The sequence below is a fragment of the Equus przewalskii genome, chromosome 26 (assembly GCF_037783145.1).
Source record: "Equus przewalskii isolate Varuska chromosome 26, EquPr2, whole genome shotgun sequence".
In the NCBI taxonomy this organism is placed as follows: Eukaryota; Metazoa; Chordata; class Mammalia; order Perissodactyla; family Equidae; genus Equus; species Equus przewalskii.
In genome coordinates, this window is record NC_091856.1 from 17264447 (window position 1) to 17289253 (window position 24807).

The 24807-nt window shown below is 40.4% G+C and overlaps 2 protein-coding genes across 2 annotated transcripts in view; one reads left to right on the forward strand and one right to left on the reverse strand.

Annotated features, from left to right (window-relative positions):
• Nucleotides 1-5590, forward strand: part of KIAA1958 (KIAA1958 ortholog) — a 204956-nt gene extending 199366 nt beyond the window's left edge. The window contains exon 4 of the mRNA XM_070595070.1: nucleotides 5451-5590. Within this exon, the coding sequence (XP_070451171.1) occupies nucleotides 5451-5465 (15 nt within the window). The 3' untranslated portion in view covers nucleotides 5466-5590. The remainder of the gene's footprint in view (nucleotides 1-5450) is intronic.
• Nucleotides 193-24332, reverse strand: INIP (INTS3 and NABP interacting protein). Its single transcript, XM_008513249.2, has 5 exons — nucleotides 24147-24332; nucleotides 22986-23068; nucleotides 6713-6815; nucleotides 4229-4319; nucleotides 193-3069 (listed from the first exon to the last, which is right to left on the reverse strand). Exons 2-5 carry the CDS (start codon nucleotides 23008-23010, stop codon nucleotides 2974-2976), a joined length of 315 nt encoding a protein of 104 aa, XP_008511471.1. The 5' UTR covers nucleotides 23011-23068; nucleotides 24147-24332; the 3' UTR covers nucleotides 193-2973.
• Between the last annotated feature and the right edge of the window lie 475 nt (nucleotides 24333-24807).

The following is a 24807-nucleotide window of genomic DNA, read 5'->3' on the forward strand; positions in this document are numbered from 1 at the left end:
AGTGGAACTGCACTGATGAATGGACATTTTCTCTGCTGGTCTTATATTCTTAGTGTAACCATATTTGCCAAAACCCTTGCCTCATTAAACTCATTTAAAGGCTGAGTTTTTATTGCCAAAGTGAAGCAAAGAACTGAGACAACCTGAGACAGCGTCTAGATTGTTCAGAAAAAAAATCTGCCTTTGCAATGATTGAGTCATTTCAGTTTTTATTCCAGAATCATACAAAGCACTATCATCTGTATCATTTACCAGTGGCTTTCAAAACTTTTTTGCCATGACTCACAGTAAAAAAAAAAAAACCCTTTACATCATGATCCGGGTCATATTTATTCATTCAGTCGTTCCTTCAGTAAGTAGGTACTGACCCCTACTATACGCCAAATACTATTCTAAGCAGAATACAGTAGTGAACAAAGAGGAAGGCAGGGAGGGGAGAAGGGAAACCAAAATCCCTGTCTTCAAGGACCTTACACACTGGTGGAGCACACAATGAACACAATAGGTAAAACACACAAACAGAAGATTCATGAAACAAAACCTCCTGTTACTACATGCCACGCACGCTGTTTTCTATTTTATTAAAAAAAAAAAAAAGCTAGTCACACACCATTAAGCCATTCAGTTGGCTTCTCTATTCAGTAATGGGTTGAGATCTGCACTTTGAAAAATCCTGGTCTAGACAATTTATGAAATAGGCAGAGTGTTCCTATTTTACAGACGAGATGGGACGACATGTACAGAGAGGCTGAGGGAGCACGCCAAATTCACCTGCAACCCAAGGGAAGCATGCTGGAACTTCACCTGGGGCTTCTGAGTCCACTGCTGCCCTTGCCGTTATTCCCTGCAGGCCCCACAATTGTCTTGGTTCCTGCTTCTCTTTGATTATGAAATCCTGACCTTTGCCTGGAGCGGCTCTTCCCTCTTGCCAGGTAACATCATACCGATACTTCTAGGCCCATCTAGACTGCTCCACGCTCCAGGATGCCTGTCCCCTCCCACTCCCTGCAGCCTGGCGTCCTCTGTCACTACCAGAGGAGGCTGCTCCGCACTGCGACTGCCTGAAGAGCAGGTGTCCCTCATCTTTGCCCCTAACGCACTTTACAGAGTAGATAGTAATCCATATACATGGAATTGAACTGAATTTATAAGTGACTCAAAGGAAAGGAGTGGGAGGAAGTGCTCACTAGCCAGGACTGCAGGATTTAGGCCACATCTATTTATCAGGCTAAGAGACTAGCAAAGATACCACTGGGAAAAAAGATCTCTTTACCTAGGTTATAAGTCATAAATCAGGTAGAGGGTTCAATAGTATAAAAATTATACAATCCAAATTTTTTTATCTCCCTAGCATCAGTAGATAGATTTAGAAGCATGCCAGTGGGTCAAGGATCACACAGAATAGAAACTTAGTCAAATTAATTCAGGAAAATGAGGGCCACTTATTAGGAGGCCCAGGGAATAGCTGGATGGAGCTGAGGCAGGCCGGGACCCAGGGGCCCCTGGGGAGCTCCTCAGCAGCAGGAGTAGGGGCACCTTTACTGTAATGGTGACCATTACAACAGGGACAGCTGCCAACTCACCCAACTGAAGAAAATCAGTTCAGATTCTCAAGAGAGAATCCAAATGGCAAAGGCAAGTCTAGATTGTTCATAGATTAGAGGATTGTGAGTGCATAGATGAGGATTGTCACTCCTCCTGCTTCACAGAGTTTGGGTAAGATGAGGCTGCGTGGCTGGTGCCAATATGTAGGGAAGGAGGGAGAGGACACTCTGAAAAGGGAGATGAATTTGGACTAAATATTGACCCAAACTGGAATTTTAAGTTTAAATTTCATCCTACCAGCAGAGAGGACTGGGTGGGACTCAAGGCCAAGATGAGGTCAGTTACAAGTAGTTATATAAAATACTATATCTGTGATATAGTGTAAAATATAATTTCAGTCCTAGTGAAAAATTTAAAAAAGGTAGGATTTTAGCTAAACGACCTCTAAGTTCCAGAGACCTACTAATCTATGAGTTTATAAATACCTATCATGAAAACTGAATTCTCTAACCCATGGTTTTCCGACTTTATTTTGAATTAGAGATTCTAACTCTGTTGGATTAGGCTAAGGTAGTGAGAACTGCATATTTAAGTTAGAAGCCCAAATTCTGTTAAAGATGTGGCATGTTGAGAAATTGGCTTAATCTAACTCCTTCTTCCTTGAAATAATTAAAAAGGGGCTCAACTTGCATACATTTCTAATTAGAACAAAAACGGACAATGCGACCATGCAGGCACACCATTTATGCAGTAACACTAAATAAGAGCGTGTACAAATTTTAAAACCATTACATTTCTTATCATTTTTTTTAACAGCATTTAGTCACATAATTTATAGTGGCATAGGTTTATAAAAAATGTTTAAGACTGGTTGGTAACTTAGTCTTATCTTTTCTTTTAAAATTGAGAATAGGGGAACCAGCTATGAGTTAAAGGATATTTCAGGATGACACATTGCCCATAAACTGAAAAGGTGCACTGACATCAGTTCCATAAACAGCGAACACAAATGCAACTTACTTAAGCCTATTAGTTCACGTTTTTAAAAAGCACCCTTGTTTCTCTAAAGTACCACAAATGGCCCTTGAAAGTCCACTATGAACATGATATACTCAGTCCGACTAGTTGGGGGCTGGGGGTGAGTGGCGTGCCGTCTGATGCAGAGTCTGATTCAGGGTGAAAAATCAAACTGCGTGACAAGCAGTTACAGTCCTGGCAGCATAATCGGTTTCTCGGATAAAACAATTTCCAAAGCTCTCATCATCCGGGTTACCCTCCTTTTTTTCTTTCACTTACACCTACCTTTCTTTTAAAGAAGCAAAAAATAGAAAAGTTCACCAAAATTCTGCAAGTCACAGTTCACGCAGCACTGAATGATAGTAGCTTTGGCATTTGATATTAAAGTCACTTTCAGTACAAATATTTTCTTCATTCTGGGTCAAGGCGAGGTAAAACAGGAAGAATAAGATTCCCAAATGCAGAGTCTTGAGTTATGAAGTATCCAGATGAATGTGCGTGTGCGTGCTGGGAAAGAGTTAAAAAAAAAAAAAAAAGGAAAAAAGGGCAATTAAGCTAGTAAGAGTCACGATTCTTCAACCGAGGCGCTAAAATTACTTATCCTTTCTGAGTGCTTGACACCAAATTTATTTTAAAAATCAGTTCTTATGCTGCTAATTTTGTTTAAATACACAGGAGATGGACACCAATAAAGAATTCACATTAACCAGTTGCACCAGTACCCATTTATCATGCCTGCTCTCCCGTGTGATTCTCGAGTCATAAATGAACTCATGTCCTCAGTCAAAGGCCTGAACTACTTTGTTCCTTGAGGGATAGGGGGGACTAGCAACAAAGGTTGCAGAGTCCTCTGCTCTTGATTGACAAAGCAGGAGCTGAGGAAGGGCAGTAGTTGGAAGGAGAGCGGGGAAAAGGCGGCTGATTACTGGTGATTAAGATCCCAACATTTTGTAGAGAACGTTGGAACATAAAGAACAGAAAACCACCAGTGACGTCCTCCTGCCACTACAGAAAGGAGGACCGTTTTTAAGTTATCTAAAGTGAGATGATCATTAATATCCCTTCCAATTCTGAGATTCTAAGGTTTAAAAGCATAACGATGTCTTGACCAAGGTCTCTGGGAATCTTAATTAAATTATCCAAGATCAGTATAATACTTAAACTATTTATTACTATGAAGAACATTATTTTTTAAACTGATGGATTATCACATTCCTACGGTAAGAGTTAGTCTTCATCATGCACAACAGTCATGCCGACCCTTAAAAAAAGAATCCAAACAACACTAATAAACCCGTAAGACTATCAAAGGATATAATGGCATGACAAATTTGAAAAACTATATATGTACTATTAAACTAGCCATCTCAGCTTTTAAGATCATTCTGTCTATCCAAATATCCTCAACTTTTGTGCACAAACAGTCCCTCGCCAGGTACAGCACAGAATCAATCATGATCGCATCAGCACCATAAAAGATACTTTCATTACTGCTATATTGGTCCTTCAAATCCTCTGGGTATGACTGAACGTCAGCAAACCACTGCAATTATGTGTGGAACATTTTTATTGATATTGCTCCACTGAAATACAAATTAGGAATTGCGCTGGCTTCCAAGACGCAGGAAGTCTCCAGAGACGAGAATGTCAGTTACACTTTGCTCACCTGCAAAGCTGCCTTCTGTTGGGCTGCAATATGCTGCTGCTCAGCATGATCCCGGAAGTCCTTATTAAGAGAGGGTCTCGAAAGCGCAATGCTAAAATGGGAATCTTAGTTACTCGGCTGTTTAAGGTAGGGACTTCCTTACTTCTCAATCATATTTATCATTATATGCTCTTTATAGGGATAAAAAAGACCTTCCAGAATAAGTCTTTTTTCCTTCTCCCACTGTCTACGTTAATTTATATGAAGAAAGCCTATGTTATTTACTGGGGCTTCAAATTATCTCCTTTTTATTGATGATTTATGGTGTCCTACTTTCAAACAGATGTGAGGTACTCCAGTCCATCATAAAGTTCCATTTATGGTGAAAAATGAAGAATTGAATGTTTCAAGCAGAAGGTATACTGTGCAAAAAGAAAAGACCTGGGGCAAGAGAGCTTGACATGTTTGAAGAAATCAGAGTTCAGTAGGACTAGAGGGCAGGGCTGGGGAGCGGTGAAGTGGGTTGGCAAAAAATGAGGCTGGGGAGGAAGGCAGGTGTCAGGATACGAATAGCCTTGTGAAATGAACTGAGAAATGTAGACCTTATCCTAACGGTAAAGGGAGACTTACAAAGAGTGTTATGAGAGGAGGAGTGACACGATCAGAAGCACCTCAGGACGGTTCAGACAGACCAATGCTATGGCAGATAGTGTGGTCACCTCCTCAACATCTGTTTATCTCCCCTCCTCCTTGCTAATGGAACCCAAACTTAGTTCAATTATTGGTGGTCCCATGCTTTAAGGGCAGGCCAGGCTCATCCCTCAAGGGGTGAACTTCGACTGGTCTAACACAATGCCATTCCCCTTGCTGGTTCCTGGTTTAAGCAAAAGAAAGGTACACAATTCTAGGCAACTAGACTTGATGGGCAGTCCACTGGAAGGCTTCGGAGAACATTATCCTCACTCTTACGAAAGGGACATAGGAGAGGAACCTTCCTGGCTGTTGCCTCTACAGGTGGCTCAGTGGAGAGGTGACACCTAGGCTACTGCAGTCATACTTTGACCATTAGGGAGCTGCTGACCCATGGAGAAAGGCAGAAAGGAAAGACGAAAGGAAGCTGGGCCACTGCTGACACTGCTGTGCCACTGCATTAGGCTACTCTGGAACCACCTTACCTTCATGCTCCTGGTTAACATACATCCTAATGTTTATGCCAACTTTGTTGGTTTTCTGTTACTTCCAGATTAAAACACCCTAACTTACACAACTGATAAACGTATTCAAGAGGACTTAAGATTAGAGGAAATTCAATGAGGAAGCAGTTATGGTAATTGAGGCAAGAAATGAAGAGTGGCCAGGACGAGGGCAGCACCAGCAGCAATGAAGAAAAATGGACAGATTCAAGACACATTTCAAAGTATAAACTTACGTTTGTATCTCATGTTTTATCTCTCATGAGAATAATAAATGCTTGGAGATGGAAGTGAAAGAGAACAATAAACAATTAAAGTTCACATTTCTGACTCTGGTAACTAGTAGATCAGCACTACTCACTGGGACAAGAAACCCAAGAAGATTAAGTAGTTAGAGGGAAAGGAAGATGAGTTTAGTCTGGGAATGCCTGTTGGACACTGAAGTGGAGGAGGCAGTATGGTGCTTGGGGGAGAGGACTAGGCTAGAGATGCAAATGTTTGAAAGTTACTGCCACATAACTAACAGGTTGTGAAAGTGGATGCTACTGTCCAGTGAAAAGAAGTAACTTGGAAACTGAGTTCTCAGAACTCTGAGGAACATCAATATTCAAGAGAGAGGCAGTGGAGAAATGTCTGCAAAAAAAAATCAAGATAGTATAACAAGAAGAAAGAGAATTTTAAAGAGCAAAGGATCAATGGTGTCAAATAATGCTAAGATGTCTAACCAGAAGATGTCTAACAGGAAAAGGACTTTGGCCCACAACATTTAGCCACAAGGAGGTTGCAAGTGACCTAGGCTCGAACCTATTCTTAGGTACGGGGACGAGGGGCCAGGAAGTCAGATTGTAGTGGGTTGAGGAGTCAATCAGAAAGTAGAACTGAGTATAGATAACTCCTTTAAGAGGTCTGGCTGAAAAAAGAGAGGAGAAAGTTAGGGTGGCGGTTGAAGGGGATAATGGATCTCAGGGGAGAGACTTAAGATGGCAGAAACTGAATATGATAAAGATCATTGAGCTACCTAAATTTTACCTACTTTGCAGACTGTTTAAAAGTGGGACACTAGCAATAATTTCAGTAACAAAAAAAACATACAAAACTCCTCTTTTTTAAAGAGTAGTCTGTAGGGAAAATTAAATATTCTAATTAGAATTAAAATATTTAAAATCTAATCAGTCTAATTTTTTCAAATCTAACTAAGAAACATAATGTAAATTCCAATGTTAAAGAAACAAACCACTGCTAACCAACTTGAATTATTTTGTCCAAGTTTTTTTTTATCACTGAATATAAAAACCACATTATTCTTCAATACCTCGCTCCAGGATGATTTGTTGAAGATTGGTTCTGCATTAGTAATTTTCTTTTCTCTTTGTCCAGTTCTGCCAAGATTGCAACTCTATTTTTGTTTTGAAAACCTAAAAAAGAGAGCGGGTAAGGGAAGAAAAGGGAGAGAGAGAAAAAAACATTTTAGAGGCATTTTATAAACCTAGGCCATCTAGAAACCCGGAAAGCAAAATTCTATTCTCTAACATGATAATGAACTTACTAATAAGTATAGTCATGTGCCACATAACAGCATTTCAGTGAACAATGGACCACATATACGATGGTGGTCCCATAAGATTAGTACCATATAGCCTAGGTCTCTAGTAGGCTATGCCATCTAGGTTTGTGTAATTACACGCTACGATGTTCACACAACGATGAAATCACCTAAGGATGCGTTTCTCAGGGAGTGTCCCTGTCACTAAATGAGCCATGCCTGTAGTTTCCCTAGATGGTTATGCTTCCCTTCTGCCTATTTCTCAACAACTTTAACAGCACAATACACAGATATACACAATATATGCAATGGAAGACTTTTAAGACTTAGTTCTAAACAATTTTAATCACTAAGGTATGGGTAGCAGCATTTGCTTTTTTTAACAAAATCTCTGAGCCCCCAAATGCTACAGGGACCAATCCTTTTCCTGCACAATCTCTGGGAGTGGAGAGTTTCTTAGTTCTGTTTTAGGCCTCTTTGTGAATTCCTCTTTCATGGGGGAAAAAGCATTAGACATACTCAGATCAAAACAATACTTCTTTTTCTCAACTGCTTTCATTCAGAAATGACACACAGCCTTTCAAGGAACAAGTCAAAGAATTGCATCTGATAGAAAGCAATTCTGAGAAAGAAATGGAGCAGAACAGACAGGGTACAAAGATACGTCCTTTATCAAATACTTAATCCTGGGCTTGATTTTGAGCTCCAAACTTAGATAAGGTCTAGAGCAGAGGTTGCAAAGTCCTGGCCCAGGAGCAGCATCCAACTACGCTTTAAAAATCTGAATTAAATGCCAACATGTAAACACTGAGAGAGAGTCTACAAAATTCTCAGGTTTCTTGCTTCTCTTGAAACAGCTCAAGATCTGGCAACACGGGCCAGCCCAGTGGCGCAGTGGTTAAGTTTGCACGTTCCGCTTTGGTGGCCTGTGGTTCGCCAGTTCGCATCCAGGGTGCAGACATACACATCGCTTGTCAAGCCATGCTGTGGCAGGTGTGCCACATATAAAGTAGAGGAAGATGGACACAGAGGTTAGCTCAAGGCCAGTCTTCCTCGAAAAAAAACCCCAAAAACCAGAAACATCTGGCAACAGGGTCTGGATGCCCCCATGATAACAATTAACTAGAACTAAGAAATAGTTGTTCCGTTTACCTGGACACTCTCCCGCTTGTTACAGTCTTTATCAGACTTGTTTATATCTGTAGGCATTTAAGTTTCTGATCCCTAATTTAAAAGAAAACGAATGGAAAAGTTAAAGGACTGGAAAAGAAATATGGGGGGGAAAGGCCTGGGGAACTAGAATCACTGGGCTAGAAGAAAGAAAGAAGATGGCGGGAAGGAGGGAGCATTTTTTTAAGCAGAGCAGACCTAAGCACTAAGGACGCTCACATGACGGATTCTAAGAATTTTATGTTGATTATAAAGGAGAACTGGGCAGTAGGGTGCATCTCTCCCTCCTCTCCTGGGGAGAGGGCAGAGATTGGTTGGGGACAGGGCAAGACGGACAAGGGAAAAGGAGCGTTCACTCTGACATTGGGCTGAACTAGGAGCAGCTGAGGCCTGCAGCATTTTCAACTAACCTGCTCTTAAACCCAGCATCAGCATACTGACTGTGGCCAGGACTCCGAGCAAAATGTCTCTCTGTCACGCCCATTTTAGGAATTCATCATCTCCCATTTTTGTTCTCTGCCCACTCATGCTTATGCCATCAACTTGTCATCAAATTCTAGTAACAGCCAACTCCCTCTTTTTGGATCAGATAACTAGGCTGGTACATTCTGCTGCCTCTGAGATTATTCTGCAGATCTTCTAGGTGATTCTTCATCTCTTCTAATCCGAACTCTAATCCTCCTTCCTACCTGATGTCTTAGTTAAATCTTCCAGGGAAGAAGCTCTGGAGGGCCTTTACACAGCACACGTCATTACCTACTCCACCCACCCTTACAGACAGGAGTGTCTCAGGAGAAGTCTTCTATTTAAGGAAAGATTTAGTACAGCCAAACTCCCAAGAGTATGTGATATTTACGCCTGTGGATGCTAATATTATGGTAAAGGATGCGTATGTAATAATAATTGAAACTTTGTCAAAATATTATTAAAGGAACGCCATTACCAAAGTAATATATGATTTCAAGTCCAGTGATTTAGAGAATCAGAAATAACAACTACCTGGCAGGGGTAGAGAAATGGGAGAGAGAAAGTGTACCCCACCCCGACCGCCCCCCCCAATGTGTGACATGCAACTGTATATTTCAATATTAATATCTTTCTTAAAATCAAGATGGAGTTAAGAGATCCTCAGATTCCCAATTTTAAAGACAAGGCTGGTCAGAGAACTATCGTGAGGAGAAGAAATGTGGTCTGTCTGATATTTTGGAATCCCACAGTGACTCATTTAAAGGCCATGTGTCTCCCAGAAACAGCCATAGAAAAGATCATTGAGTTCTGAAGACTTCAATGTTTGAATTCCAAGCTACAGTATTCTTTTCACTGATTTTCTGAATTTCTAGGTGTCTTAATACCTGAGACATTTTTTAGGAATTTTGTATTTGCATTATTATTTTTATTTAAAATTCTGATTCTTTCTCTTTAGTAGTAATCTATTAAATTTAAAATGTAAAGATATTTGTCATAAAAAACCAAACACACAGAATGGGATGCATGAAGTTTCAAAAAGGAGGTTTGAAAAAGCTCATCTGTTAGAATTTTTTATTTTTTGGCAGGGGAAGATTTGCCCTAAGCTAACATCTGTTGCCAGTCTTCCTCCTTTTCTTCCCCTCCTCTTTCCCCCACAAAGCTCCAGTACATCGTTGTGTATAGTTGTAAGTTCTGCTGCTGCTTCTATGTGAGCAGCCACCACAGCATGGCAACTGACAGACGAGTGGTGTGGTTCTGTGCCTGGGAACCAAACGCAGGCTGCTGAAGCGGAGCGTGCTGAACTTTAACTGCTAGGCCATCGGGGCTGGCTTATTAGAAATTTAAGATGAATGTACCTTTCCACTTGGTATCAGAGATTTGGTTGACCATGTGAATTCTTATTGGGCAGTCTGATTACTTCAAACCAGCGATTCCCAAACTTTCTCAGTTCACAGTGCCCTTAGTATCTCAGGAATTTTTGTACGACACTCCCAGGCCAAAAGAAATACCAAACAATTCTGTTTAGTAAGTAGTGAGATCCAAACAACCTAATAAGTATGATGTCTTAACATCTTATAGTTGTATTAAAAAATAACACATAAATTGAAAGAAAAGTACTTGATTTCATCTTTAAATAATCACTTACAGGATGGATGTTTGTGCCTGGTTGTATAACTTTTCAAACCTTGGAATCAGTTCAGACACTACCATCCTCGTCCTGTTCCACACTGATTTTCACACAGTACTTGTTTTTTAATCAAAGCAATTTCCAGAAACCCATTTTACAAAAATATGACATCATCTGAAGGAATGTAGTGCACTGGTGAAGCTGTACACTGTCTCAAGCTAATTCACAGGATGTCCAACAAATGTCAAGTTGTGTTTCCTTTGAAAACTTAATTTTCCCTGAGGCCCCAGGAATTTCTCTGTGGTGTAGCCTAGGGTGCCAGGGTACATAGTTTGCAAACCACAGCTTTAGACCTTTACCCCAACTACTACCAAAACAACTGATGAATAATTTCTCTTTCCTTCTATCAAAGCAAGCTGCCAAAAGGGTTTGAAAATTAGGTACTGTACAAATAAAAGCAATAAAAAAAAATTGGGGGCCCGGCCCAGTGGAACAGTGGTTAAGTGGGCACGTTCGGCTTCGGCGGCCTGGGGTTCACCAGTTCGGATCCTGGCTGTGGACATGGCACTGTTTGGCAAGCCATGCTGTGGGAGGCATCCCACATACAAAGTGGAGGAAGATGGGCACGGATGTTAGCTCAGGGCTAGTCTTCCTCAGCAAAAAGAGGAGGATTGGCAGCAGATGTTAGCTCAGGGCTAATGTTCCTCAAAAAAAAAAAAAAAAAGTTATTCTGTCCCCCTTCATTTTACTAAGTTTGCCAAATAGTCAAAAGGGGTGGGTGGCAGGCATTCCTGGTGGAGGGAGGTTCATGTAGGAAGATGTATGTCAATGGAATAGTGTTAGTGGTCAATGACACCTTATAATGAAGAAAAATGGTAAGATATAAAAAGATGTAGTAATGTTAAACAGGGCCACCATTGACAACATATGCCTTAAAAGAAACATGTTTCCCTGTTTGTCACTACAATGGCAAGCCACAACGCCTTCCCCCTTATCATCAACTCCATGGGGAACTAATTTTGGTCTCAAATACCATCCTCCATTAAAAGGAACCAGAATTCTAATGAAAGTACTAGTTTCATGTCTTAGGGCAGGGAAAAAAAATCAAGATGCGCCTGGAAAATCTTGTTGTCAGAAAGCAAGAAGATTTTTTTAAAAAGGGAGAAGCCACTTTGAGGTTAGCCAGGCTGTCATGATCGAAACATTAAAAAAAAATAATTATAGCTAAATGGAAGAAATGGAATCATGATAAGCTATGAATTCATAAGAAGATACAAAAAGGAAAGTTAAAGTACATAAAAAGATAGCTGTAAAGAAGGGTGAAAATAATAGTTATTGTGTTAATAATTAGGTTAGTGTTAACATTTAGGTGTTTTTTTCCCTGATATTAAGCATATGTCTGTTTATAAAGTATAGCTGTGTACTTTTTTGTTAAGGTGCAGGAGGAAGGGGCAGATACAGAGAACTGTAGCTAAGCCAGATAGCTCCAGAAAAAGCAAGTTATGTACCAACAGGAGAGTCAGATCAGTGCAGGTCCTCATACATACGTACCATTTAAAAGGAGATCCAGTGGTTGATGGGCACCCATGGTCACACGCAATGACCAAGTAGAAACTATGAGTTCTAACTGGATGAATTAATGAAATACCCTAAAGAGAGCTAACCGTACAGACCTGATCCCTGATCTCTTGGGAGACGAAACATCTATAATTCCTGGCAGTAATGCTACCAGAAAAGGGCAATTCATAATGACAACAGAACAGTGGGTTATGAAACACTAATCACATACAAAAAAAGAAAGTATTTCATTCAGGGAATAACTCCAGGTTGCAAGAAACTAAAAATCGATGAGAAAGGCAGGAGCTTAAAAAAAAATCCCCTTAACTTAGCAGATAAAGTTTAATTGTAGAAGAGACCCAAGACACACCAATACAGCTTTTAATCATCTTTAAAGGCATAACCAAATCTTATGTTTTAGCTAAGAATCAAATCCATCAGCAACCCTAAACTCTGACTAAGCTGAAATGCTGTTTTGTTTTGGTAGTGGTAAGATTACCATAACCCTAGGAAGGCAGAGAAAATTATCATAATCCTGGGAAAGTATAGAACTAAGAGTCTGGGAAGATTACTATAACCCTGGGAAGATATTAAAAAAACAAGTACAGAGAGAGTAAATGAACTGATGAAATATTAACGGGTTAATACTTTAAAATAGATTTAATTGTAAGGGTAGTAAGTTTTGCAATTACTATATAAAGTATTACAGAAGTCATATTAATTGTAATTGTAATTTAAACTGTTATTAAAGAGAATTTAAACTAAATAAGCTTGTAATCAATTCTAAATGGTTACAAATTTTTATTTTTGAACTTAGTTTATTAGATAAGCAGGTTTAATAAACTGAGTATTAATTAAATTATGAGCAGTGATGAGTATTTTTCTCCACACACAAAATCCCCTCAGACATTAAAGAACTTGTGGAAACAGTTAACCAAGAGGTCATCAGATGCGGTAGCTCCTGGCCCTCCTTCCCTGGTAAAGATGAGATAATGCTTATCTCTGTATTTCACTTCATGCCCCATGTTTTCACCCAGAAGCCCAATTTTTATCCTTATAACATGTCCCTCTTCCTACCCACATCCAACCAATGACCTAGACCAACCAATTTTATCTCCTGAATGTCTCTAACTTCCCCTCTCAACTCCTACTACACAGTCTAACCAGGCACGGTCATCCCTTGCGTAACAGTCTAGAGATTAATGTCTACATATGGGCAGTCAAGAGCCACAAAAGCTACTTCACAGGGAAAGGGGATGGTCAGATCTATCAGGCCTTATTTTCTGATCTTGTCTAATGCCCCTGAATCCTATGCTTCCTTCTTGAGCTTTAAAAAATAATCTAGTATTAATTTACATGTCAGTTTATATTATGAAAGTATATAAAAGTCAATAGATAGCACTTAGGTAATAATAACAGCTTATTTCAAACTTGAAACTTAAGGCACAAACTAGGTAGTCTATCTGGTTATGTGAAGTAGTTCAGTATAATTTTCTATAGTAAGATTCTCCCACCTTCAAGGTTTAGACAAACTTACTCTAACTAGGACATCAATACATAACATTTAACTAACATCTATTATACTCACTACATAAGGGTTTTTGGTTTTTTTAACACACACTGTCTTTTGCCATAATTTCACATTTTACTTTTTCATGTATCTTACAGTTACATGTAACTTTTACGTTCTTTTTCAAAAAATTTTTAATATTTCCTTCTTCTCCCCAAAGCCCCCCAGTACATGGCTGTATACTTTAGCTGTGGATCCTTCTAGTTGTGGCATGTGGGACACTGCCTCAGCATGAGCTGATGAGGAGTGCTTGGTCTGGACCCAGGATCTGAACCTGCGAAACCCTGGGTGACCAAAGCAGAGTGCATGAACTTACCCACTCAGCCATGGGGCTGGCCCCATAACTTTTTACATTCTTAGAAGCAGGGTGTTAAAATACATTATAATATACTTTTAATATATTATATATATGTTATAACATATATTATTATATCATATATATAAAATATACTATATTATATAATATATAATATATATTATTAATAAAATATATTATCCTGTACACAGTAGGAATTACTTAATATTCCTTTATAACTAACCTTTTTCCTAATACAATTTTCTTAGAATAAAGCAGCATACTCTAAAAATATTTCCACTTTTAGAACTATAACCCTATCTCTATTTACAATCATACAGATTCTCATTTCCACATTCATTCATAGAAACACTTAACTCCCACACATTTCTTTGTCACTAAAAATATTCTCAGGTAACTAACATTACATCTAATTGTATTTAAAACCTAACAGCTGATATTCACTTTAGGCGAAGAGCTCTATCACACTTAAACAAGGACTAACTGCAATTCTTTTTAGTGAAAAAAATCCAAAACTAAAGAATGAAAAGTATTTTGTTTGATTAGTGAGGTTATGGATAATCTACTTTCGAATTACAGTTGTATTGCTTTCATGACAATGATTTTTAAAAAGATATTTTACAGTATTCTTCAAATCCTTTCACGTGGTTATCCTACAAGCTATATACTCTTCACTATACAGTAAACCACAGTACCATACTTAAGACATTTGTTTGGTACTGGAGCAAAGTCACTGTGGCACTACTGGTTTAACATGTTTTAAGTTATTTCTTGATTCAACATACATTTCTTGTGTATCTGTCACATACAGGCACTAAGGCAGGTTCTAAGGATACAATGATGAGCCAAAGCGTGACATGATTCTGGCTCTCAAGGTTCTCAAACAGTCCACTGAAGACAGAGATTACCAAATAATTACACAAATGAATGTATAATTAGAATCTGAGGGGTCGGCCCGTGGCTGAGTGGTTAAGTTTGCATGCTCTGCTTCGGCGGCCCAGGGTTTCGCCAGTTCGAATCCTGGGCATGGACATGGCACTGCTCATCAGGCCACGCTGAGGCGGCGTTCCACATGCCACAACTAGAAAGGACCCACAACTAAAAATACACAACTATGTACCGGGGGGCTTTGGGGAGAAAAAGGAAAATAAAATCTTTAAAAAAAATAAAAAAGAAAAGAATAATAATAATAATAAAAGAATCTGAGATGAGCAATAAAATTCTATAAGCATTTCTAACAATCATTATTGTAGGAATGGAGGTTGAATAAACCTGACCTAGACTAGGAGCGTGAGGAGCAGTGTCAGAGAAGTCTTCCAGAGGAAGTAATGCCTGAGCTGAAATCTAAAGGATGAGTAAGTTAATTAGGTTAATTAGGGGTGAGGGATAAAATAACTCTTCTGCCTTTAAAAAGATCACTGTAGCTGCAACGCTGAGAACAGACTAGACAAGAGAAAACAGGAGACTATCACAGTAGAACAAGCTAGACATGAGAGTTGCGAGTGGCCAGGGAAATGGAGAGAAAGGAACAGAGCTATTTAGGAAGTTAAATCAACAGGACAGTGATAGAGAAGGTCTCACGAATGGCTCCTAGATTTTGGGCTCATATAGTTAAATGGTGTGTTATTGCTATTTTTCTATTGCTGCTGTAACAAACTACCACCAACTTACCAGCTTCAAACAACACAAATCTATTATCCTACAGTTCTATAGGTGAGTGGTCTCACTGGGCTAAAATCAAGGGTTCCCTTCTGGAGGCTCTAGGAGAGAATCTGTTTCCTTGCCTTTTTCAGCTTCTAGAAGCTGCTGGAGGTCCTTGGCTCGCGGTCCCCTTTCTCCACCTTCAAGGCCAGCAATACTGCATTTCTCTGACCCTTCTTCTGTGGTCATTCCTCTCTCTGACCACAGCCAGGAAAAAGTTCTCTGCTTTTAAGGGCTCATGTGATTAAAATGGGCCCACTTGGATAATCCAGGATAATCTTCCCATCTCAAAGCCCTTAACCTTAATCACATGTGCAAAGTTCCTCTTGCCATGTAACGTAACACAGTCACAGTCTGGGGATTATGACATGGGCAGTTCTGGAGAGGAGGGGGAGGTGGTGGTGGTATTCTGCCCACAAATATGTGAAATGCATTCAGCGGTGAAAGCTCACACCTTATCCAGGGGAAACTGCTTGATGTCTAAGGCTTAGCAGGATAAAAAATGCAACATGAATTGATTGGTACCGGTAATTAGTCTTCTAGGCATCTGGTTAATGGCAAACACTTCCTTTAACTTTGGAGACTAAAAAACTATTCAACCCTTAGCCGCCTTTTGGAATTACTAAAAATACATCTCAAAGGAAAGGAATAAACCCTAACGTCTGCTCAGGTGATCTCTCTGTATTCAAGTTCTCTCTCACTCGGACCCCAAGGACTTACTCCTTTTAAGCAACTGCCACTTTTTCTATCCATTGAGGCTTCTGGTCTTCAGGACTGGCTAAATGAGATGGTGAAATATCTTCTGCCTGAATCAATCTTTCCTCCTCACTCATTTCTCTCTTCCTCTTAAAGATAAACTCACAGGCCCATTTCACTGTAAAGATTTTCTGCTTAATAAAGATGCAGAAGGGATATAAAGTTGAAGAAGAGGTCTTTTGCCCCTAGTCTAGAGCTCCCATTTTTTCTTAGAAGCTATCACTAGAATGTTCTAATCTCCCAGCTAAAGTGCAGTAGGGGACTTGCACACAGAATCAATCTGGGTTCTCATCTCAGTACTACCTATTTAACAGTAGGAAAATTACCTCACTATGAGTAATAAAAATTACCTCACTATGACCAGTAGAGTAACAGTAACAACTTCGAAGGGTGGTTATATGACATATAGAAAATATAAGTAAAATACCTAGCACCCTGCCACGTGGTAGTTGCTTAATAAATAATAGCTATTACTGTTGTTATCTACCATTCTCTCTCTCCCTATTAGTTGGTTAACAACACTAGAATCTTGTCAGGCCCATTCTGACAATTCTCTTTCAGTGAACAGTTTTTCATTACAAAGGGGACAACCGATTAGCATGCAGCTTTCTGGGCTACACTCACAGGACAGGCCTCCCAGGCCAGTCTGAATGGACCTGGGGAATCCCAAGCTCTCTCCCAACTATACAAACGATCTGAAGCTACTTTACATCATATTCTGCCTCGACTCACTTTCGTTCCTATTTGAACCTGGGGCCTAGCAATCAATTCTAGCATCAGGGGGCCAGCCCGGTGGCACAGCAGTTAAGTTTGCACCTTCCACTTCAGCGGCCGGGGGTTCGCTGGTTCGGATCCCGGGTGAGGACATGGCACTGCTTGGCAAGCCATGCTGTGGTAGGAGTCCAACATATAAAGTAGAGGAAGATGGGTGTGGATGTTAGCTCAGGGCTAATCTTCCTCAAAAACAAAAACAAAACAAAACAAAATCCTAGCATCAGAAAAATACTGCACTCTCTTTGCCTTGGCAATTAAAAGTGAGATAAAAAGAAATCTAGCTTTAAAAAACTTACTCCAGGCAACAAAAGACCCCGAATTGCTAAACCAATCCTGAGAAAAAAAGAACAAAACGGGAGGTATCACAATCCCTGACTTCAAAACATACTACAAAGCTACAGTAATCAAAACAGCATGGTACTGGTACAAAAACAGGTGCACAGATCAATGGAACAGAATTGAAAGCCCAGAAGTAGAACCACACATCTATGGACAGCTTATCTTCAACAAAGGAGCTGAGGGCCTACAATGGAGAAAAGAAAGTCTTTTCAACAAATGGTGCTGGGAAAACTGGAAAGCCACATGTAAAAGAATGAAAATTGACCATTCTTTTTCACCATTCACCAAAATAAACTCAAAATGGATCAAAGACCTAAAGGTGAGACCTGAAACCATAAGGCTTCTGGAAGAAAACGTAGGCAGTACACTCTTTGACATCAGTATTAAAAGGATCTTTTCGGACACCATGCCTTCTCAGAGAAGGGAAACAATAGAAAGAATAAACAAATGGGACTTCATCAGATTAAAGAGCTTCTTCAAGGCAAATGAAAACAGGATTGAAACAAAAAAACAACCCACTAACTGGGAAAAAATATTTGCAAGTCATATATCTGACAAGGGCTTAATATCCATAATATATAAAGAACTCAAACAACTGAACAACAAAAAATCAAACAACCCGATCAAAAAATGGGCTGAAGACATGAACAGACATTTCTCCAAAGAAGACATACTGATGGCCAATAGGCACATGAAAAGATGTTCATCATCACTGATCATCAGGGAAATGCAAATCAAAACTACACTCAGATATCACCTTACACCCGTTAGAATGACAAAAATATCTAAAACTAATAGCAACAAATGTTGGAGAGGTTGTGGAAAAAAAGGAACCCTCATACGCTGCTGGTGGGAATGCAATCTGGTGCAGTCACTATGGAAAACAGTATGGAGATTCCTCAAAAAATTAAAAATAGAACTACCATACGATCCAGCTATCCCACTATTGGGTATCTATCCAAAGAGCTTGAAGTCAGCAATTCCAAAAGTCCCATGCACCCCAATGTTCATTGCAGCATTATTTACAATAGCCAAGACGTGGAAGCAACCTAAGTGCCCATCAATAGATGAATGGATAAAGAAGATGTGGTGTATATATATATATACAATGGAATACTACTCAGACGTAAAACAGAACAAAACCGTCCCATTTGCAACAACATGGATGGACCTTGAGGGAATTATGTTAAGTGAAATAAGCCAGTTAGAAAAGGACAATCTCTGTATGACTCCACTCATATGAGGAATTTAAAAATGTAGACAAAGAGAACAGATTAGTGGCTACCAGAGGAAAGATGGGGTTGGGGGTGGGCACAAAGGGTGAAGGGGTGCACCTACGACATGACTGACAGACAATAATGTACAACTGAAATTTCACAAGATTGTAACCTATCATTAACTCAATAAAAAAAAAGGAAATACAAATTAAAAATAAACAAAAAACTTACTCCAAATTGTGTCTTTGCATCCACATTCTCATCTTTAAAAAGGTACAAGTACTAGAATTTTAAGGTGATTTTTATGCATCACTGAGAAAAACTCCTTTTTTTTTTTTTTTAAATTCCACTTCTCTCTCGAAAATTCAGGATAGTCTTTAACACACTTTTTTTAAGATTTTTTATTTTGTTCCTTTTTCTCCCCAAAGCCCCCCAGTACATAGTTGTACATTCTTTGTTGTGGGTCCTTCCAGTTGTGGCATGTGGGACGCCGCCTCAGCGTGGTTTGATGAGCAGTGCCATATTCGAGCCCAGGATTGGAACCAACGACACACTGGGCCGCCTGCAGCGGAGCGCACGAACCCAACCACTCAGCCACGGGGCCAGCCCCAAGACAAACTCTTAATTGAGAGGTAGCACACTTTAGTACAAGCCTGAAGGGTAAATCTGCTTTCCTTCTAGATCACAGATGGTTTAGATAAGACTTGTGCTTGGGTCTGAGGTCAAGGAAGACACCTCCCAGGAGCCATGCCATCTCACTCCTACTCAGCACCCTGAAATCCAGCTAAGAGCATCCAGAGTGGCCCCAAATCACAGTTCTCACCACTTGATCTGCAGAACTTATAGTTAGTACAAGCAGCATTTTGAGATAACTATAAAATAAAAGAAAGAATTCATGTTCCTTACACAGTATTTCACCAGATTTCTCTGTGAATCTGAAATCAGGTTGGACCAATTCAACTGTCCCCACATGATCATAGGATATTTGACATTTACCAATAATGAAAGACTCTTTACATAGGAATGGTACCTTAGCCAAATTCGTTTGACAATCTGCCGCTACATATTAAAATTCTCAAAATGTGACTTTTTTTTCTTCTTCTTCTCCCCAAAGCCCCCCAGTACATAGTTGTATATTCCAGTTGTAGGTCCCTCTAGTTCTGCTCTGTGGGACACCGCCTCAACGTGGCTTGATGAACGGTGCTAGGTCTGCGCCGAGGATCCAAACCAGTGAAGGTCTGGGCCGCCAAAGCAGAGCACGTGAACTTAACCACTCAGCCATGGGGCCAGCCCCAAAATGTGACTTCTTATAAATCAAATAATTATTAAGAACCTACCAAATGTTTCACACTACGATGGATGCTAAGAAGAATATGAGACTTCAGTTAACTGTCTGCCAAGAGCTTACAAAATTTAGCAGTCCTGATTACTACTGTAGTATGACAGACTGCTAGTCTTGAAAGAGGGCTTAGCGAACACAATGGATTCCGTCCCCTACACCAGGGGTATTAATAAATTACAATGCACAGATCAACATTTTTTTAAGTGATTGTTCTTTCATTTATCATTGTAAGATAACTACGGCACTTGGCCTGCAGTCTCCTTAAGAAGTAGTTTGTATCACGTAAACAGTACAGAAATAATTTAATATAGAGGGTAAAATGTAATAGATCCAAATAAATAAGAATTTGAAAATTTCACTGAGCGTCTGGGAATCTATAGAACATGATAAGGACTCCCTCTGCTGGTGCCTAATTGCAGCAGCTCCGTGACGCCAACAAAATAATGACAAAAGGGCAACAAAAGCCAAGGACCAATCTAAATTCACTTCTATTTAGATTACAGGATGTTTCATAGTGAATTTGACTATGGATCAATCAAAGGCAACACTAAAAATGACCATGTTTTATCGCAACTGCTAAAAAAGAGTAACAAGCAAATTGTAAATCTCAATTATTTGTGCTATTAGAACAGAGGGATAATTTAAAATTTATTTTCATTGGGACTGCACTGTGTGATTTTTAGCAGCATATTTTCTTTCCCAAATAGACTTCTTTTAGTTTTCATTTTGGTTCAAATTAAATGATTTTTAATCTGAGTCCTTTATAGCTTGGTGAAAAGAAGTCAAAGACCAAAAAGGGGAATGTTGACCTGTGATTGGTCCACAGAGCATACAAATCACACACGGTCAGGTGAGCGGAGAAGAGAAGAGGATCAGCTGCCTCCAGCTGGTACAGCTGTCAGCACAGCTAGCTTTTTACAATAATACACTTTTATAAAACTCAGCCAACCTTTAGTTTGTCCTAAATGCAACTACTATACTAAAACAGATTCAGTGGGCTTCCAATTTCCAGTACTGGCATAGTTTGGTTAGACTAACCCTGCCGCAAATATAATTATAAATTCTGGACGAAATATCAAACATTCATTATTTGAAGGCACTAGAGAGCGACCAAAACCAGGCAGAAACTGCAGCTAGTGAGATTTGGGAATTTGTGGCCCTACCCCTGAAGCCCTCCTTAATCCACAAACAGCCTGGATAGCATCACCTTACTGGCTTGAGGTATCAGAGGACAGAGTTCAGTGCTGACGGAGTAGCCAGAAAATTAGGGGAAAAAGGGGAAAGCAGAAGGAGTAAAGCCCAAAACAAGCCTATAAAATCCACCCAAAGTTTTTGCTTCCAGTTAAACTACACATATATGGGGGAGACCCGAGGCAGCCAGCAATAAAGGGGCAACTGGAAGCTGAAAAGAATGAACAGAGATTTCAGGTGCTGCCCAAGACAAGGGAGACAAGAGTTTAGACTATGAGTCGAGCCAAGCCATCTGCTAAAACAAATACCACATTTCAGAGGAATACAACAGAATCCAGAGTCTCTACAAGTATTAGTCATAATATGCAGTGTCCAATAACAAACAAATCACTAAGTAGAGTAACAAAAAGGAAAATGTGACCCATACTCCAAAAAAATGCAGTCAACAGAAACCAACTCCAAGATGATGCAAATGATGCAATTAGCAGTGATAAAGAACCTTTACCGAGATTCTAAAAAAAGAAACGACTTGATAATCAAAAGAAATAACCCAGTTTTTAAAAAATGAGCAAAAGACTTGAACACTCCACAAAGGAAGATTTATAATGGTCAATAAGTACATAAAAAAAGTGCTCAACAGTTGTCATCAGGGAAATACCAGTTAATACCACAATGAGATGTCACTTCACACCCTCTAAAATGGCTAAAAGTAAAAAGACCAACAACGCTATATGTGGAGCAACCAGAATTTTCACACATTGCTAGAGGAAATGTAAGAAGGGTACAACCACTTCGGGAAAAGGTTGGGCAAGTTTTTCATAAGGTTAACTATACACTCAGCTGCTCCATTCCTAGATGTTTATCCAAATATCTACAAAAAGACTTACAAACAGTCAAAGCAGCTTTATTCACGATGGCCAAAACTGAGACAACCCCAGAGCACCCCAAACAGGAGAATGAATAAACAAATTGTGGTAAATTCATTAAATGGAATATCACTCCGCAACAAAAAGGAATTAACTAGTGATACAAGGCACAACATAGAGGAATCTCACAAACGGTATCTTGAGTGAAAGAAGTTGGCCACAAATGAGTATACACTTTATGATTCCATTTAATATGAAGTCTAAGATAAGACAAAACTAAGATGAAAAAAATAAGAACAGGGCTGGCCCGGTGGCGCAGCAGTCAAGTTTGCATGTTCCGCTTCGGCAGCCCGGGGGTTTGCCAGTTTGGATCCCGGGTGTGGACATGGCACCGCTTGGCACACCATGCTGTGGTAGGCATCCCACATATAAAGCAGAGGAAGATGGGCGTGGATGTTAGCTCAGGGCCAGTCTTCCTCAGGATAAAGAGGAGGATTGGCAGCAGTTAGCTCAGGGCTAATCTTCCTCGGAAAAAAAAAATGTCAGAACAGAGACGAGTAATAAAAAAAATATGATGGGTCAAATAGGAGTTGAGACTTGATATGGAAAGGAAAGAGAGGTTTGCTTCAAGTTTTTAAGCAGGAAACTACTTACAAAGTGGGATTTAATGCTTTCTAGAGATTAAATTTTACTTTTTAAAACTTATTTTTAAATAAAAATTCCTTCTTTAGGAAGTGTCAGGCTTGATTTGCTTTAGAGAGCTCTTAACACAGGTGAAATGTGTATGGAAGTTTTTAGATCAAATGAAGATAAAGGCATGGATATTGCCTGGTGGCAGTACAACTTCTTTAAAAGCGGTTCTGATTTCAAGTAAAAGAGCAAGAAAACACAGACGTCAGAGGAGGACCTAAGGTTTACAATGTGAAAAATTTAACTCAGATTAAAATATAGGATTAATAGCTATTAAAGATGTTATATATCTGATACAATGTTGGACTTGCTTCAAATGTGGAGTTTTACTTTGCTATTTTTGCTATGCATTTTTTATTCTGGCTACAGTAACTGCCTTATGCTACATTTTCTATCAAAATACACTTACTATATGGGGAAAAAGTTCCTAGTAATAAAGAAATTCCAGCCTGCATTACCTTGTCCAGAAGAGTTTGCTGCCATCTTCCTATTTTCTGTTTCAACTATGTTCAGTGGCAAGTGGTCAGCACTTTACACTCACCTGTAAAAAATATGTGTACACACATATAAAATGCACCATACTTTAATAACAAATTAAAAGTTGTCAGAACAGCTAGGCTCCCTACAATGAAACGTTTGCAATTTCATCATCTCTTCAGAAACACACATCTGAAAAGCACACAGACTTAAATCACAAATATAAACTCTGCAAGCTCCTCAAGTGAATCACAGGGAGAAGGTTAAGTATTTTTTCCTGTACGTGTTGATACCAACACTTAGCATTACTGTCTTTAATATACATCATTAAGCTGTGTTATCAGCCAATTGATAGTATCACTACGATCACAGCGCTAGAAAGAAAAATCACTTATCTATGGTGCCTCTCGGTTCACTTAGACCCAGCAACTACTGTGTACAATGAAAGCTGAAAAGGAAAACGAGGCTAACATTTACCGAGTACATACTCTGCACCACACACTAGTAAGATCCTTGAAATTCGTTATTTTACTTATCACCATTTTATAGATGAGGAAATCGTGCCCAAGATCACAAAAACAGTACGAATACTTTGGGCTGTTAGTTTCCAAATTTCGTGCTTTTGTACCAGGCCTTGCGGAGATTCCAAATAAGCGAGACCCTACTCCTGCCCTCAAGGAACATATCATCCGGTGGGAAAATACAGTCTCGTTCAATCAATCGTACTAAAAATGTTTAACAATGCGCCCTTTAAAAGGCGTCAACAGTATTCTGGAAGCAAAGAAGTGATTCTATTGGAGTGATGAGGGATGCCAAAATATCTTTAGGTGTCTCCTGCAGCCGAGGCACAGAGCGAGCAAAGGCGGGTTAGGGCCGGGGGAGGTGAGGGCCATCCTGTGAAGGGGGACGTCAAGCTGAGACGTGACAGGGCTGAACCTGCATCTCAAAAGGGTTCCCGGAGGCAGACATGGAGGGCAGGCTGGGCGGGGGCTGCGGCCGAGACGAAGGAGAGGGAGTGAGAAACGACGGGAGGCAAGAAAGGCAGGGAGGCCACTGCCCTGTGGCAACAGGGACCGCGGCAGCAGGTCAGCGCCAGGACCACACACCTTTATCCCTGGGCGCCGCCAGGCTGCCCTACTTACCGGGAAAGCTAGAGCACCTGCGACCGCCTCGCCGTCGGATCGCGCTCTCGAAAAGGGTGCGACCACTTAAAGACCTGCAAACCGAGCCCAACGTGCCGCTCTACAACCTTCCCGCCCCCGCTGCGCTTCCGCGTCCTGATGACGTACCCCCAACGGAAGGGAAGTCCCGCCTCCACCAGACCCAACAGCCACTGCCCACGGCGATTCGTATCTTATCGGCCGCCTCGGTGCAGACGCAACTTCCTTTCCGAAGAGCGGCAGCCGACGAGGCTCACGGGAAATGCAGGCCGCAACGTTGTAGGCGGGGCCCGAGCGGGGCGGGGCCCTGGTGGGGCGGGCGCGGGGACCTATCCCGCAGGCTCAGCTGGGCAGGGGCGGGGCCGGAGACTAGCGGCATCCCCATCTCCGCGAATGGCTGTTTCGTCAAGGCCGCTGGTCGGATAAAAGCCATCAGCTCGCCGGTCCTGCGATGGTGTGAATCTACTTCGTCTGGGACTGTGGCGCGGCCACCGTCGGGTCTTGGAGAGCGAGACTTTCATAGGTTGGGCTTGCTTTCAGGATTCACCAACCATCTCGGGTTGTATGTCCACACACACATACAAATCCCAGGAATATTTTTCTTTTATAATTTACGTATTTATAAATAAGAAAAGCACTAAAC